Source organism: Trichechus manatus, unplaced genomic scaffold, assembly GCF_000243295.1.
Source record: "Trichechus manatus latirostris isolate Lorelei unplaced genomic scaffold, TriManLat1.0 scaffold00057, whole genome shotgun sequence".
In the NCBI taxonomy this organism is placed as follows: domain Eukaryota; kingdom Metazoa; phylum Chordata; class Mammalia; order Sirenia; family Trichechidae; genus Trichechus; species Trichechus manatus.
Genome location: NW_004443993.1, coordinates 11,875,833 through 11,887,761, shown reverse-complemented (window position 1 = coordinate 11,887,761; position 11,929 = coordinate 11,875,833). Strand labels below are relative to the sequence as shown.

At 54.5% G+C, this 11,929-nt stretch overlaps 1 protein-coding gene across 16 annotated transcripts in view; it reads left to right on the top strand.

Moving 5' to 3' along the window:
- Window positions 1-6: 6 nt before the first annotated feature.
- Window positions 7-11,929, top strand: part of CELF5 (CUGBP Elav-like family member 5) — a 52,908-nt gene continuing 40,985 nt past the window's right edge. For 15 of the 16 annotated variants that reach the window (XM_023733141.1, XM_023733140.1, XM_023733134.1 and 12 more), the window contains exon 1: window positions 103-247. In XM_023733141.1, the coding sequence (XP_023588909.1) occupies window positions 103-247 (145 nt within the window). Of the gene's footprint in view, window positions 248-11,929 lie in introns of all 16 variants that reach the window. The other variant, XM_004378479.1, reaches the window with a different exon arrangement.

Genomic DNA, 11,929 nt, shown 5'->3' with positions numbered 1-11,929 from the left:
ACGGAGAGCGAGGCGCGCCGGCAGCAGCAGCAGCTCTTGCAGCCGCGGCCCTCGCCCGTGGGCAGCAGCGGGCCCGAGCCCCCCGGGGGGCAGCCCGACGGCATGAAGGACCTGGACGCCATCAAGCTGTTCGTGGGCCAGATCCCGCGCAACCTGGACGAGAAGGACCTCAAGCCGCTCTTCGAGCAGTTCGGCCGCATCTACGAGCTCACGGTGCTCAAAGACCCCTACACGGGCATGCACAAAGGTGGGCGCCCCGGGCCCCCCCGTCCTCCCCTCCCATCCCCTCGGCCTCCCCACCCCACCTTCCGGCACATTCGCTCCCCCACCCTCCCCTCCTCGCCTCCTCCCTCCACTTGCCTCTGCCACAGCATCATCCCCCCCATCCACCCCCTCCTCCCCCCTCTGGGGGTGCAGCTGACAGATCGGAGCTGGCCCCCTCCCCTCCTCCGCCCCCTCTCTCTCCCTCCCCACCTTCCGGCATCTCCTCTCTCTCTCTCCCTCTCTTTCCTTTTCTCTCCTCTCCCATCTCTCTCTACCTCCCATCCTCCCCCCCAGCATCTTCTCTCTCTCTCTCCCTCTCCCTCCCATTCTCCCAGACCCCCACCCTGCCCTCCTCCCCCCACTCACTCTTTCCTACTCCTTTGCTGGGGGAGCCGCTGGGAACCTCAACACCCCTCCCCTCCCCCCGTTCATTCGGCCTCCTCAGACCCCCGTCGTCGAAGTTTGCACCTTGCACTCCATTGCTTTGGTCATTTTTACAAAGCCAGGCCGGCGGGGCAGGGACGCGGATGCCCAGGACCCCGGGCTGATCGGTAACTACAAAGAAAGAAGGGGTGGGGGTCCGGGGAGCTGGGGGTGGTGGTGGAGAGCGCCAGTTTCGGTAGTTAAAATGGTCCCCTTTGCACACCCCCTAGGCCACCATCGCGGTTTGGACAGCACCTCCCCCTCCCCCTTGCTCTGTCCTCCCCCTCCCTGGCCTGCACCTTTGGCTCAAGTTAAAACTGGCTGCTAAGCTGGTAGCAGTGTGCTGGGGTCTGGGGCCAAAGACAATGAGAACCTGGGCCATCCAGCCAGGCAGAGCCCCAATCCTGGGGTGGCTAGCGGGGAGGAGGGAGGCCTGGGTGACAGCCCACCGGAGCAAGCAGGTGGGCTGGGGAGGCCTGGCCTGCCTCCCTACCACCTGATCCTCACTCCGTGGCCTCCCGGAGAGACTGTCCAGCGACTCTGGCCCCAGCCCTTGACTGAGCTTGTGAGCCCAGTGTCTGTGAATTTAGGCTGGCTTTGACAGTGTGCTGTCAGGTGTTGGCGACCGGGGGTGGGGATGCATCTGGGGCTTTGTGGACCCCCTGGAGGGGGTCTTTGAGAGGGCCCAGGGCCCTGTTTCAGTCCAGTCTGTCACCAGCTTTGCTTGCACAGGAAGCATAGGATCATGTTTGATGAATGAATGAATGAATGAAAGGTGAATGAATGAATGACCAGTCGGAGCAGGCCATAGGGAGAGTCTGGTGGGATGAAGCCCAGGCCTGTCACTTCAGCCAGACCCTGCAGCTGGGACCCTGGATGGGAAAGGAAAGAAACCCCTCCCCATCCCCCACCTCTCTTCAAAATCAACCATTACCAAAAATTAATAAATAAATAAAAATGGGGCCCGGAGAATCTAACCCCTGGCGTGGCCTCGGAGAGAGGAGGGGCCCACAGGGGCCAGGAGGCAAGCTCTGGGGTCCCTGGCTGATCTGAGAGCTTTTCCCACGCACCCCCATCCCCCACTCACATCCCCCACCCCCCACCCCGGTATGTCTGAAGCGCCCATTTCTAGAAAGATTCCAATGGGGGTTGGAGGGTGCCCACGTGGCCCCCACACGTTGAATGGAAAGGCTGTTGGCAAGCTCTGGGTGGGAGGGGGGAAGATGGGGTGCAGGGGAGACAGAGTGCCCACATGTTCAGCCCTTCACTTCCTTTTCTCATTTCAAAAATCTCCCCCTCCCCGAGGTGAGGGGTGAAGGAGGGGCAGTGGCCGAGTTTTCACCTGGGCTCGAGCCTCAGTTTCCCCGCTGTCACTGGAGCCCCTGATGAACGTGGAATTAATTTTCTGGTCGGAGACTGTTGGGATCTGAGGCCTCTTTTCCCACTTACAGTCTTCCTTGGGGGTGGGAGTGAGGCGGCCAGCAGACCGGGCTGTCCGAGCTTCACCCTCCAGTTCCTATGGGTCCTGGATCGATCTCAGCCCACATGCAGCATAACCAGGGAGGGGGCTTCACCAAGGGGGCAATCAAGTATGGAGCACGGGCCCACCCAGTCCCCCAGCACCCTTGGGTCAAGACCTGATCTTTTTTCCTGGTCCCCACCTTCCTGGTCCCCACCTGGACTTGACCTGGCTTTCACCGGAGGGGAGAGAGCTGCGGGCAGGCTAGGGTTGGGGGTCTCCAGGGCCAGCAAATGTGAGGGAGTCCTGGGTTGAGGGCTCTGCTGTGTGACGCCCGGTGAGTGGCTGCCCCTCTCTGGGCCTCAGCCAAAGAGGTGTGGGGTGATGAACTGGAAGAGAGGAGTCTTGAGAGAGGGGAGTTTGGGCACCTCCAGCCATCACTTATCTGATTCGGCTCCATTTCTGGGGAGCCCACAGGGCACTCCCAGTTGGTGCTGGGTCAGAGGGGCAAGGGCGGGGGGCTGTGGACCCCGGGGGATGGAGAGAAGTCCCTGCGAAAGGCAGCTAGTCCACCCTGCCAGAATCTTCTGGGCCCTGGATGCTGGGGTCCCGTGTGCTGGGGAACAAGGAGGGTTTGAAGGGGGGTAGAGTGGGGCTGAAGTGGAACTGGCCACCGGGGGTCTCTGTGACCCCTGATCCCAGGTAGGAAGGGCTCTGTAGCACTGCCATCATCATCATCATCTTCTCTCGTCCCATCCTTAAGCCTATGCTTTGCACAATCTCACCTCCAGGAACCCGTTTGATCCCCCACTGAGGTGGGCTTGTAAGGTTCAACCCATTTCATATGGAAGGAAAACCGAGGCCCAGAGGGGCAAAGACTGTGTCCCAAGACTGACCAGAGCTGGGTCCCTCCATCACCCATCCACCTCCCACTCAGGCCAGGATGAGCAGAAGTAGATATGTGTGATAAGGAGTGACAGGTTCCCCCAAGCTGACGGGGGACCCCCAAAGATGGCATTGGGGACTGGAGGGGACTATAACATCTGACAGCCACAGCTAAGGGTGGGCAGGGGCACCCCGGTTCCTAAAAGTGTGTGCAGTGGAGCTGGTTCTGAGGCCAAGAGAAGGCAGGGGGCCGAGCGTGGCCCCTAGGTGCTGGGATCAGCCGGGCTGAGGGAGAGGGTGGGACTTGAGGGAGGGCAGGAAGGAGGGGCTTCTCAGAAGGGGGCAGGCTCCTCACTGGCTCACTTTGTTTTTACGGGAGATAGAGGGAAACGGAGATAGAGACAGAGAAAGTCACCCCAGGGACAGAGATAAAGAGATGCAGGAGAGACAGAGAGACACAGAGAAGGAGCAGAAAAGGGAGAGATACGAGACAGAGACACAGAGACACGAGGGGAGGGAGAGACAGAGGGAGAGTTCAAGCCCCTCCGCCCCACCCCCCACAGCAACAGAGTCATGGAGAAAGATGGGGGGACAGTTAGGAGGCAGACCTGTGCCCCGTCCAGAGGGGGGCTCCCAGTCCCCCAGGGCTCAGCCAGGGACTGGGGGGCTGGGACTGGGGCTATCCCCGCCCTCGTCCAGCCCCTGCCAGGGCAGACCCCCCGACCCTCCCTCGGTGGGGGCTGAGCGCGCGCGTGGCGTGGCTCAACCGCCCCCCTCTCCCTCCCGGGGTGCATATTAATGTCCACCCTTCCCGGGGACAGCGCCACGATCGCGTGCCTGGCTGCCGCTGCCACCGCCTCGCGGGCCCCCATTTATGGTAATCGCAAATGTATTTGCATATTAATGACAATATTTGTCTTAACGCGGAGGTTGCGCCGGGGGACGGTGCAGGTAGGGGGGCGCGGCGGTCCGGGTGGGGGCCTGCGGTTTCCATGGGAGCGCCAGCTGCCGGCTGGGCTCCGGGCCGGAGGAGGGGGAGCCGGGAGCACGCTGAGCTCTGAGGCGTGAGAGTCTGACGTGCCAGCCCGAGGGAGGCGGCCTGGCGGGGGACTGAAGGAGGAAGCCACCACCAGGCTGGCTGGCCTGACTTTCCAAAGGAGGGACGAGGGAGCGGGCCCCTTCCTGGAGGCTGTGTGAGTTCAGGCCGGGCACACCCCTCTCTGTGCCTCGATTTCCCCTGCTGTCCCGTCTTCATTTCTTTAACAGATTTTCTGAGGCTACACAGGTGAAGTGACACCGTTCCTGCCCCCATTCAGGCTGGATAAGTGGGCACTCGTGTGAACAGGCATCTTTTGGGGGGTCACAATGGAGGGGGCAAGACATTAATCAATCCCCCCATTTAGCCACCATCTGTTGAGCGCTTGCTTGATGCCAAGCCCTGTTCTAACCTGTGGCCGTCTAGTCGTTTCTGACACATGGCTACCCCACGTGTGACAGAGTAGAACAGCGCCATAGGGTTTTCTCGGCTCTGATCTTTATAGCAGCAGATCGCCAGGGCTTTCTTCCACAGCACCGCTGGGTGGGTTCGAACCATCAACCTTTAAGTTAGCATCCAAGCATGAACTGGAGCCTGGGGTAAACAATGTTGGACAAAACAGATACAAATCTTTCCCACACACCGCCCCCATCCCAGTCTCATGAGGAGGGGACATCTGGGAGCTAAGAGGTCGCAAGAAATTGGGGTCAGGGCTGTGATGGTGGAAACAGTTGACGGTGACAACCCAGAGAAGACCCTGCCCCCTGTAGGCATGGAAGCCGGGAGGGCTTCCTGGAGAAGGCGGTCAGTGTAGGAGAGCTAAGAGCTTGGGGGAGACAAGTCTGATTTCTTTTCGTCTTGCTGGCTGTGTGGCCTTCGGCAGGTGTCTTCATCTCCCTCAGCCTCAGTACAGCCACCTCTGGAGTCAGGAAAACAGTGGCACCTTCTGTGTGGGGGTGGGGAACAGGGAGAGGTGAAGATCGAAATGAGATTTAAGTCTCTTGGCACAGGGCTGAGCGCATAGTAAAACTCGGTCAGCGGGAGCTGGGCTTACTACGCAACTCTAAGCTGAGACCTGAAAGAATAGTGAGAAGAATTTATCGACAGGGAAAGGTGTTCCTGGCAGAGGGAACAGCGTGTGCAAAGGCCCAGAGGAGAGCTAACTCTGGGACCTTTCAGGTGAGGGGAAGATGGAGTTTTTGCCCTGGTGGGAAAGGACCAAAGGGACTTGGGAGTCCCAAGGGTCCCTTTCTTTGGTGGGGCTCATCTAACAAGGCTTGTCTGAGGGGCCCTGGCCTTGGGGAGGGACCCAGAAAGTTTTCCCTGAAATAGGCTCCTGTCTTTCCCCAGCCATTGGGAACACCCAATAAAGCCACACTCCTAACACTCCCTGAAAGTCCTCTGGGACCTTGCGTCGTGCAGAGCAAGAGAAGTCTGAGCCCCCTCTCCTAGGGGAGACAGAGCTAAACATCATCAGCTATAGCCACAGTGGTTAGCGCTGGGTCAGAGGGAGGTATGCATAGTTGAATAAACTGAAGGGGGAAGTAGGGACTCTGCCTGGGGAGTCAGGTTGCATGGAAGAGGGGCATTAGAACTGGGGCTTTGAAGGATGAATAGGAGTTTGCCAGGTGGTGAAAGTGTCTCATTCATTCACATAAGCACTTACTGTGTTCCAGGCCCTAGTATGGATGTCTCTGTCTTCTTGGATACAGGCAGAAGAGGCCCAGAGAGGGTCAACAACCAGCCCCAAGATACACAGAATGGGCCTGAGTCCTGACATATTTTGGAAGAGGAATTAAAGGAGGGAGAGAAAGATGTGATGGTGGAGACATAGACTTAGGGTCAAAGCCATCCTGGGAGGCTGGCTGTCTTTGGACTTAAAGGTGACCAGGGCCAGAGGGAGGGACTGCTGGGTTTGGAAGACATTGACTTATCAATAGTCCAATTGGTCTGGGGTCTTGGTCATCATCACATGTAAGCTCTGTGAGGGCAGGGACTGTGTCTTTGAAGTGGAGCATGTGGGTGAATGAGGGCATCAGGGAATGAGGGTATGGGAGGGTGTGCTGGCTGCAGAATGGGTATATAGATGGATAAGTGATTAGAGGAATGCAGGTGTGAATTGATACATGGATGACAATGACTCTGGATATATAAGTGGACTGATGGATGAAAGACTGGGTAGGTGGATGGAAGGCTGAATGGATGGATAGATGTGTGAGTAGATAGGTGGATGGATGAATGGATGGAAGAATAGATGGATGTGTGGTTGGATGGATGGATGGACAGATGGATGGAGAACAGAGGATGGACAGATGGATGGAGAATGGAGAATGGACATATGAATGGGTGGGTGAATGGATGTGTGGATGGATGGATGGATGGATGGATGGATGTGTGTATGGATGAATAGATGAATGGATGGATGGATGGTTGAATGGATGGATGGAGGATGGACGGACGGATGGAGGATGGGCAGTTAGATGGAGGATGGACAGATGAATGGATGAGTGAATGGATGTGTGGTGGATGTGTGGATGGAGGGATGGATGGATGAATCGGTGGACTGATGAATGGATGGATGGAAAGAAGATGAATAGAAGATGGTTGGAGAAATTAATAGATGATAGATGGAAGGATGTATGGGTGGATGGATGGATGAAGGATATATGGATGAATGTGTGGGTGCATGGACAGATAAATGAGTGGACGGAAAGATGGATGTGTGGGTGGATGGATGGATGTGTGGGTGGATGGGTGGACAGATGGAAGAGAGTACCTCCTCAACATTTACCACCTTCCTCCTCACCTGCTGAGTGGGAATGGTTGTCAGTTTTGCAATCAGACAGACTTGATTTCCGATCCTGGCTCCATTTTTTATTTCTGTGATTTTGGATAAGTCACCTCATCTTTTCTCAGCCTTAGTTTCCTGTTTGTAAAAGAGAAGGAACAACAGTCGCTATCTTTCAGAGTAGTTGTAAACATTATAATTAATCTGTTATAATGGGATTAATGTATCAAAATTGGTTCATCAGTTGTAACAAATGTGCCACAAGAATGCAAGATATAATAATAGGAGAGACTGTGCAGGGGAAAGAGGGAGTATACGTACTTAAAATACAAGTTCTTTCTGTGCAATTTTTCTGTAAACCTAAATTGCTTTAACAAAATTAAGTCTATTAAAAAAACCATATAGAGGAGAGAAGGGCTATCAGGACAAGGTTGGAATTCCAGAGGCAGGCACAGCAAGGGTAAAGGCTTGGAGGCATGAAGGGGCTGGTGTATCTGGGAAAGGACGAGGAGACAGGGGCTCCTTGAGCTTTAAGGCAGAGGAGGCAATGTTGAAAGGAGGCCAGCAGGAGGGAGCAGTGCAGCTGGGCAGAGCCTCGAAGGCTGGAGATCTTGGCTTTCGTCTGAGGGCACTAGGGAGCCATGGTGGAGTATAGACCTGGTAGGGACACTAACAGATCTGGGTGGTGGGAATATCTTTTGGTGGCATGTGTGGAGAAAGAATAAGGGCAAGACTGGAGGCTGAAGGCCACAGACAAGGTAGGGCTGTGGTCCAGGTGTAAGAGGATGAGGCCTGAGCTTGGGGCCGCGGGTATAGAGAGGAGGGGATAGAGGCAGACATATTTAAAAGGTCAAATCAGTAGCTCTTGGCAACTAATCGGAGGGGGAGGAAAAGAAGAAAGACCTTAGTGAATTGATTCTCAGTGGAGGAGTGAGATTCTGCCCCCTCCAGGGGACATTTAGCAATGTCTGCAGACATTTTAGTCCCTGGGTGGCGCAAATGGTTAACGTGGTTGGCTGCTAACTGAAAGGTTGGAGATTGGAGTCCAAGCAAAGACACCTAGGAAGAAAGGCCTGGCAATCTACTTCCAAAAAATCAGCCATTGATAACCCTATGGAGTGCAGTTCTGCTATGGTACACGTGGGGCCACCATGAGTCGATTTGACAGCTGGTTTTTTTTTGGCAGACATTTGTGATTGTTTCAGCTTGGGTGGGATGGCTACTGGCACTGATTGGCTGGAGACCAGGGATGTGGATCCACATCCTACAGTGCACAGGGCAGCCCCCACAACAGAGAATGACCTGGCCCCCGTGTAAGTAGTGCGGAGTGGGGAAACCCTGGATGAGGGTGACACCACATTCTGGCTTGAGCAGCTGGTGGACAGTGTGGTGATTGTGGAGGAGAGACGTCCAGGAGCTCAGGACTGAATCTGGGAGTCACCCTGGACCCCTACCTTTACCTCGCATACCCCTCCATCAGCAGATCCTGTTGGCTCCAAAATCTATCCAGAATCCGACCACTTCTCCCCTCCTCTGCCTCTACCTGGTCCAGCCCCATCATCGCAAGCCCGGACCAGTTAAGTCCCCTCCGCCCTGTTCCCCCGGCCCCGCCCTTGCCCCCGACAGTCTGTTCTCCCTGCAGCAGCCAGAGGGCCCCATGAGCACCTGAGTCAGGGCCTGTCCCTCCTCTGCCCACAGCCCTCCAGGGCTCCCACCTCCCTTGGGTAAAAGCCCAAGTCCAGTTCATGGTCTCTGCCTGTCATTCAAAGCCCTTCCTCCCCTATCTGCACGTTTCACCTCCAATGGCTTCTCTCACCTCCTGCCACACACCCAGAAAGCCCAGGTCCCAGACACCCTAGAACAGGTGGCCGTTCCTCTATGCCCCCAGCTCCAAGGGCCACTCCTCCAGGAGGCCCTTGCTGACTTCCCAGGCAGAGCCATCACCCATACTCTGGGCTCCTCCCGACCCTGTGTCCCGCCTTCTGCCCCAGGCTGACCATGCATGGGGGCGTATTCAGCTCCGCTCTCCCCAGCCTGGGAGCCCGCACATCACCCATCCATCAGAGTGTCATCCCCTGGAGCCCAGGCTGAGCAGGGATCTGTTGCCTTGGAAGGGCCACAGCCATCTCTGTCCCCTTCCACAAGCTCAGCATTGCCGCTGGAAGAGAGGTGTCCTTGTGGGCTGGGGAGGAATACTATGCTAGGTGTCAGGCAGTGCTGGGTTCAAATCCTGGCTCTGCCACTAGTTGTGAGTGACCTGGGCCACTAGGAACCTCCGTCTCCTCATCTGTAAGGTGGGCACCTTCTCCCCACACTGGAGGGTCATTGAGGACTTCTGCGGGGTTACCCTGGGGGGAGTGGATGCTATTCCACCTCCTCCAGGAGTCCGGGTCCCATGCTTGAGGGGCCTGTATCAATCAGCAACCCTCTAAATGATTAAATTTATTTTTACAAATCAAATGATTGGTGTCAGACTAGGATATAAGTGGCATGTAATGGCCTTTTGATAGATGCTCATAAGGCCACCTTTGTCTTAAAATATTCGCAGGTTCAGGGAAATTTAAGGAAGCTTGCTGGCTCAGTGATTAAGCATTCGGCTGCTAAACCAAAGGTTGGCGGTTCAAACCACCCAGCAGCTCTGCGGAAGAAAGACCTGGTGATTTGTTTTTGTAAAGATTACAGCCTAGAAAACCCTGTGAGGCAGTTCTACTCTGTCACATGGGGTGGTTATGCGTTGAAAATCGACTCGATGGCATCTATCAGCAACAACAGGGACATTTCAGGGAAGATGACAGAATTGGGTCTCTCTGACCCCCCACACCCCAGGGACCGAAACCCCAAAGCACCTTGGATGGAAGTGAAGGCCATGATTCAGATACCTCTGGGTTCAGCTCCACCCCTTGCACGCCGTGCAGTCTTAGGCAGGTCACTGTGCCTCTGAGCCTCAGTTCCTTTGTAAGGTGATAACACCCACCTCATAGGATTCCTGTAGGGATTGAGAGGGGTACCCCGCAAAATCACTGGCCTGTGGAAGTGCTCAGTGAATCAGCTATTGTTACTTTTACTATTATCTTTCTAAGAGGGAGGATACTGTAGGTGAGAATGGCTCGAACTTCAGTCAGACCTCCAGGGTTCAAATCCTGCCTCTGACCCCATCGCCATGTTCCCTTGGGAAAACAGCTTAATGGCCTTTGCCTTACTTTCCACATCTGTAAAATGGGGACATGAATAGAAACAATAGTACCATTCTCCTGGGCTAATCTGTGGATTCAAGGGGTTAATATGGTGACATGCCCAATAAGACACCTGTACTCAATCAACATCGACTATTATTATCATTATTACAACTTTGAGTTCTGAATCATAAAAGGTCAGATCTTAGGGCAGAGAGCAGAGGATCTGTGTGTGAGAAGGAACCTTCAGGATTTCCTGGTAAAGAGGTTCCTTCTCTGTGGCGCCGCTGCTTGCTTACCTCCAGGGATGGGGAGCTCCCTCCCTCCTTCCCAAGAGAACAACAGTGAGACTGATTTAGATACTAGGAAACTTTTGTACACCGAGCAAATCTCCTGCCCCCCAAGGACCCCGCATGGGTCCCTGCTTTGCCCCTTGGGTCTCATGAGATTTGTGGACAGTGTCTATGACCCTCAAGGAGGGTTTCAAAGTCCAAGCCTTAAAAATGGGAGTGGGTGTGAAGGGGATCGCAGGATTGTCAAGTTCTTCTCACAGGTCAGGCTGCCCTCTCTACTCACACCATCTCCTCAGAGCCCCTGCATGGTCAGAGTGGTGGGGAAGGCTGCTGCACCCCACCCCCACCCCTTTGCCCTCAACTGGGCTAGTGTGTGGAGCCAGGATGTTGGGCCTGGGCTTGGGCCAAGAGTCTTACCTGCCATGGGCATTGGCAGACTGTGATTCAGGCTGAGAGATTTGCTCAGGGTATGAAAGTTTCATAATAACTAGATCTGCCTCATTGTAGTTCTCTTGGGAAGGAGGGAGGGAGCTCCCCGTCCTTGGAGGTAAGCAAGCAAAGACTCCACAGAGAAGGAACTTCTTTACCAGGGAATCCTAAAGCCCCTTCTCACACACAGCTCCTCTGCTCTCTACCCAGATCATAGAAGCCCAGGCCCCTCAAAACTGAAATGAGGCCCCTGGCCTCTTCAGCATTCGATCCAGCCCCAAACTTCCACAGAACTTTCAGAAAGATGGAGTAAGGCAGAAGCCTGTGCCCCTCCTCATAGTCTTTGGGGTAAAGTTCAGAAAAGATGCGAAATAGAGGCAGTGCACTCAGTGGTTAGTACAGTCAATAAGCCTGACTTCTTGGGTTCAAACCCTGAAAGTACCACTTACTGCCTGTGTGGCCTTGAGCAAACCACTTCCCCTCTCGTCTTAAAATGGGGACAATAATAGCTACTGAAGGGCGTTGTTGTGAGGATTGAGTAGCTATGTGTGGTAATTAAAACAGTGATAAATGCTATATAGAGGATAAGCTGATTAGTATTAAAAAACAGCAAACTTTATCAATGTTACTAAAAGTATGCTGATGGGGAGTATAAGTCAAAGCTTTATTTATCCAGAAATGGGGTAAACATCACACATCTTCACTCAGCAAAGGCTTACCCAATAAGCGATGTACATATGGGCTTACTTGTGCTTACTTACTAAAGATGTGGAGAAACTCATGTAAAATGGTGCAGTACAGATTAGTAAGTAAACACAAGTAAGCCTGTGCGTGCCTTGCTTACTGGCACTAACTTACTTCACTAACTAGAAAAGGAAAAAGAGACCAAGAGGGCTGCAGGGAATGGTTTCAGCACCAGGGACAGCGACCCGCGGTCTGAAAAACTCCCAGACGCAGGGGTAAATGGCCTTGAAGGTTGCTTAGGGGTCTCACCCCTACCCTCCGAGGCCCAGCACCCTTCATGTTCCACCAGCAATGATGCTACAGGCAAGAAAAAATCCCAGCAGAAACTTTTTTGCCCCTGATTTTTTGTTTGTTGGTTTAAATCTGCCTACAGCCCAATTTCTTGCCAATTATGCCTGGTTTCTCTCAGGCCTTAGGGCTGGTTGTCTTTGCATA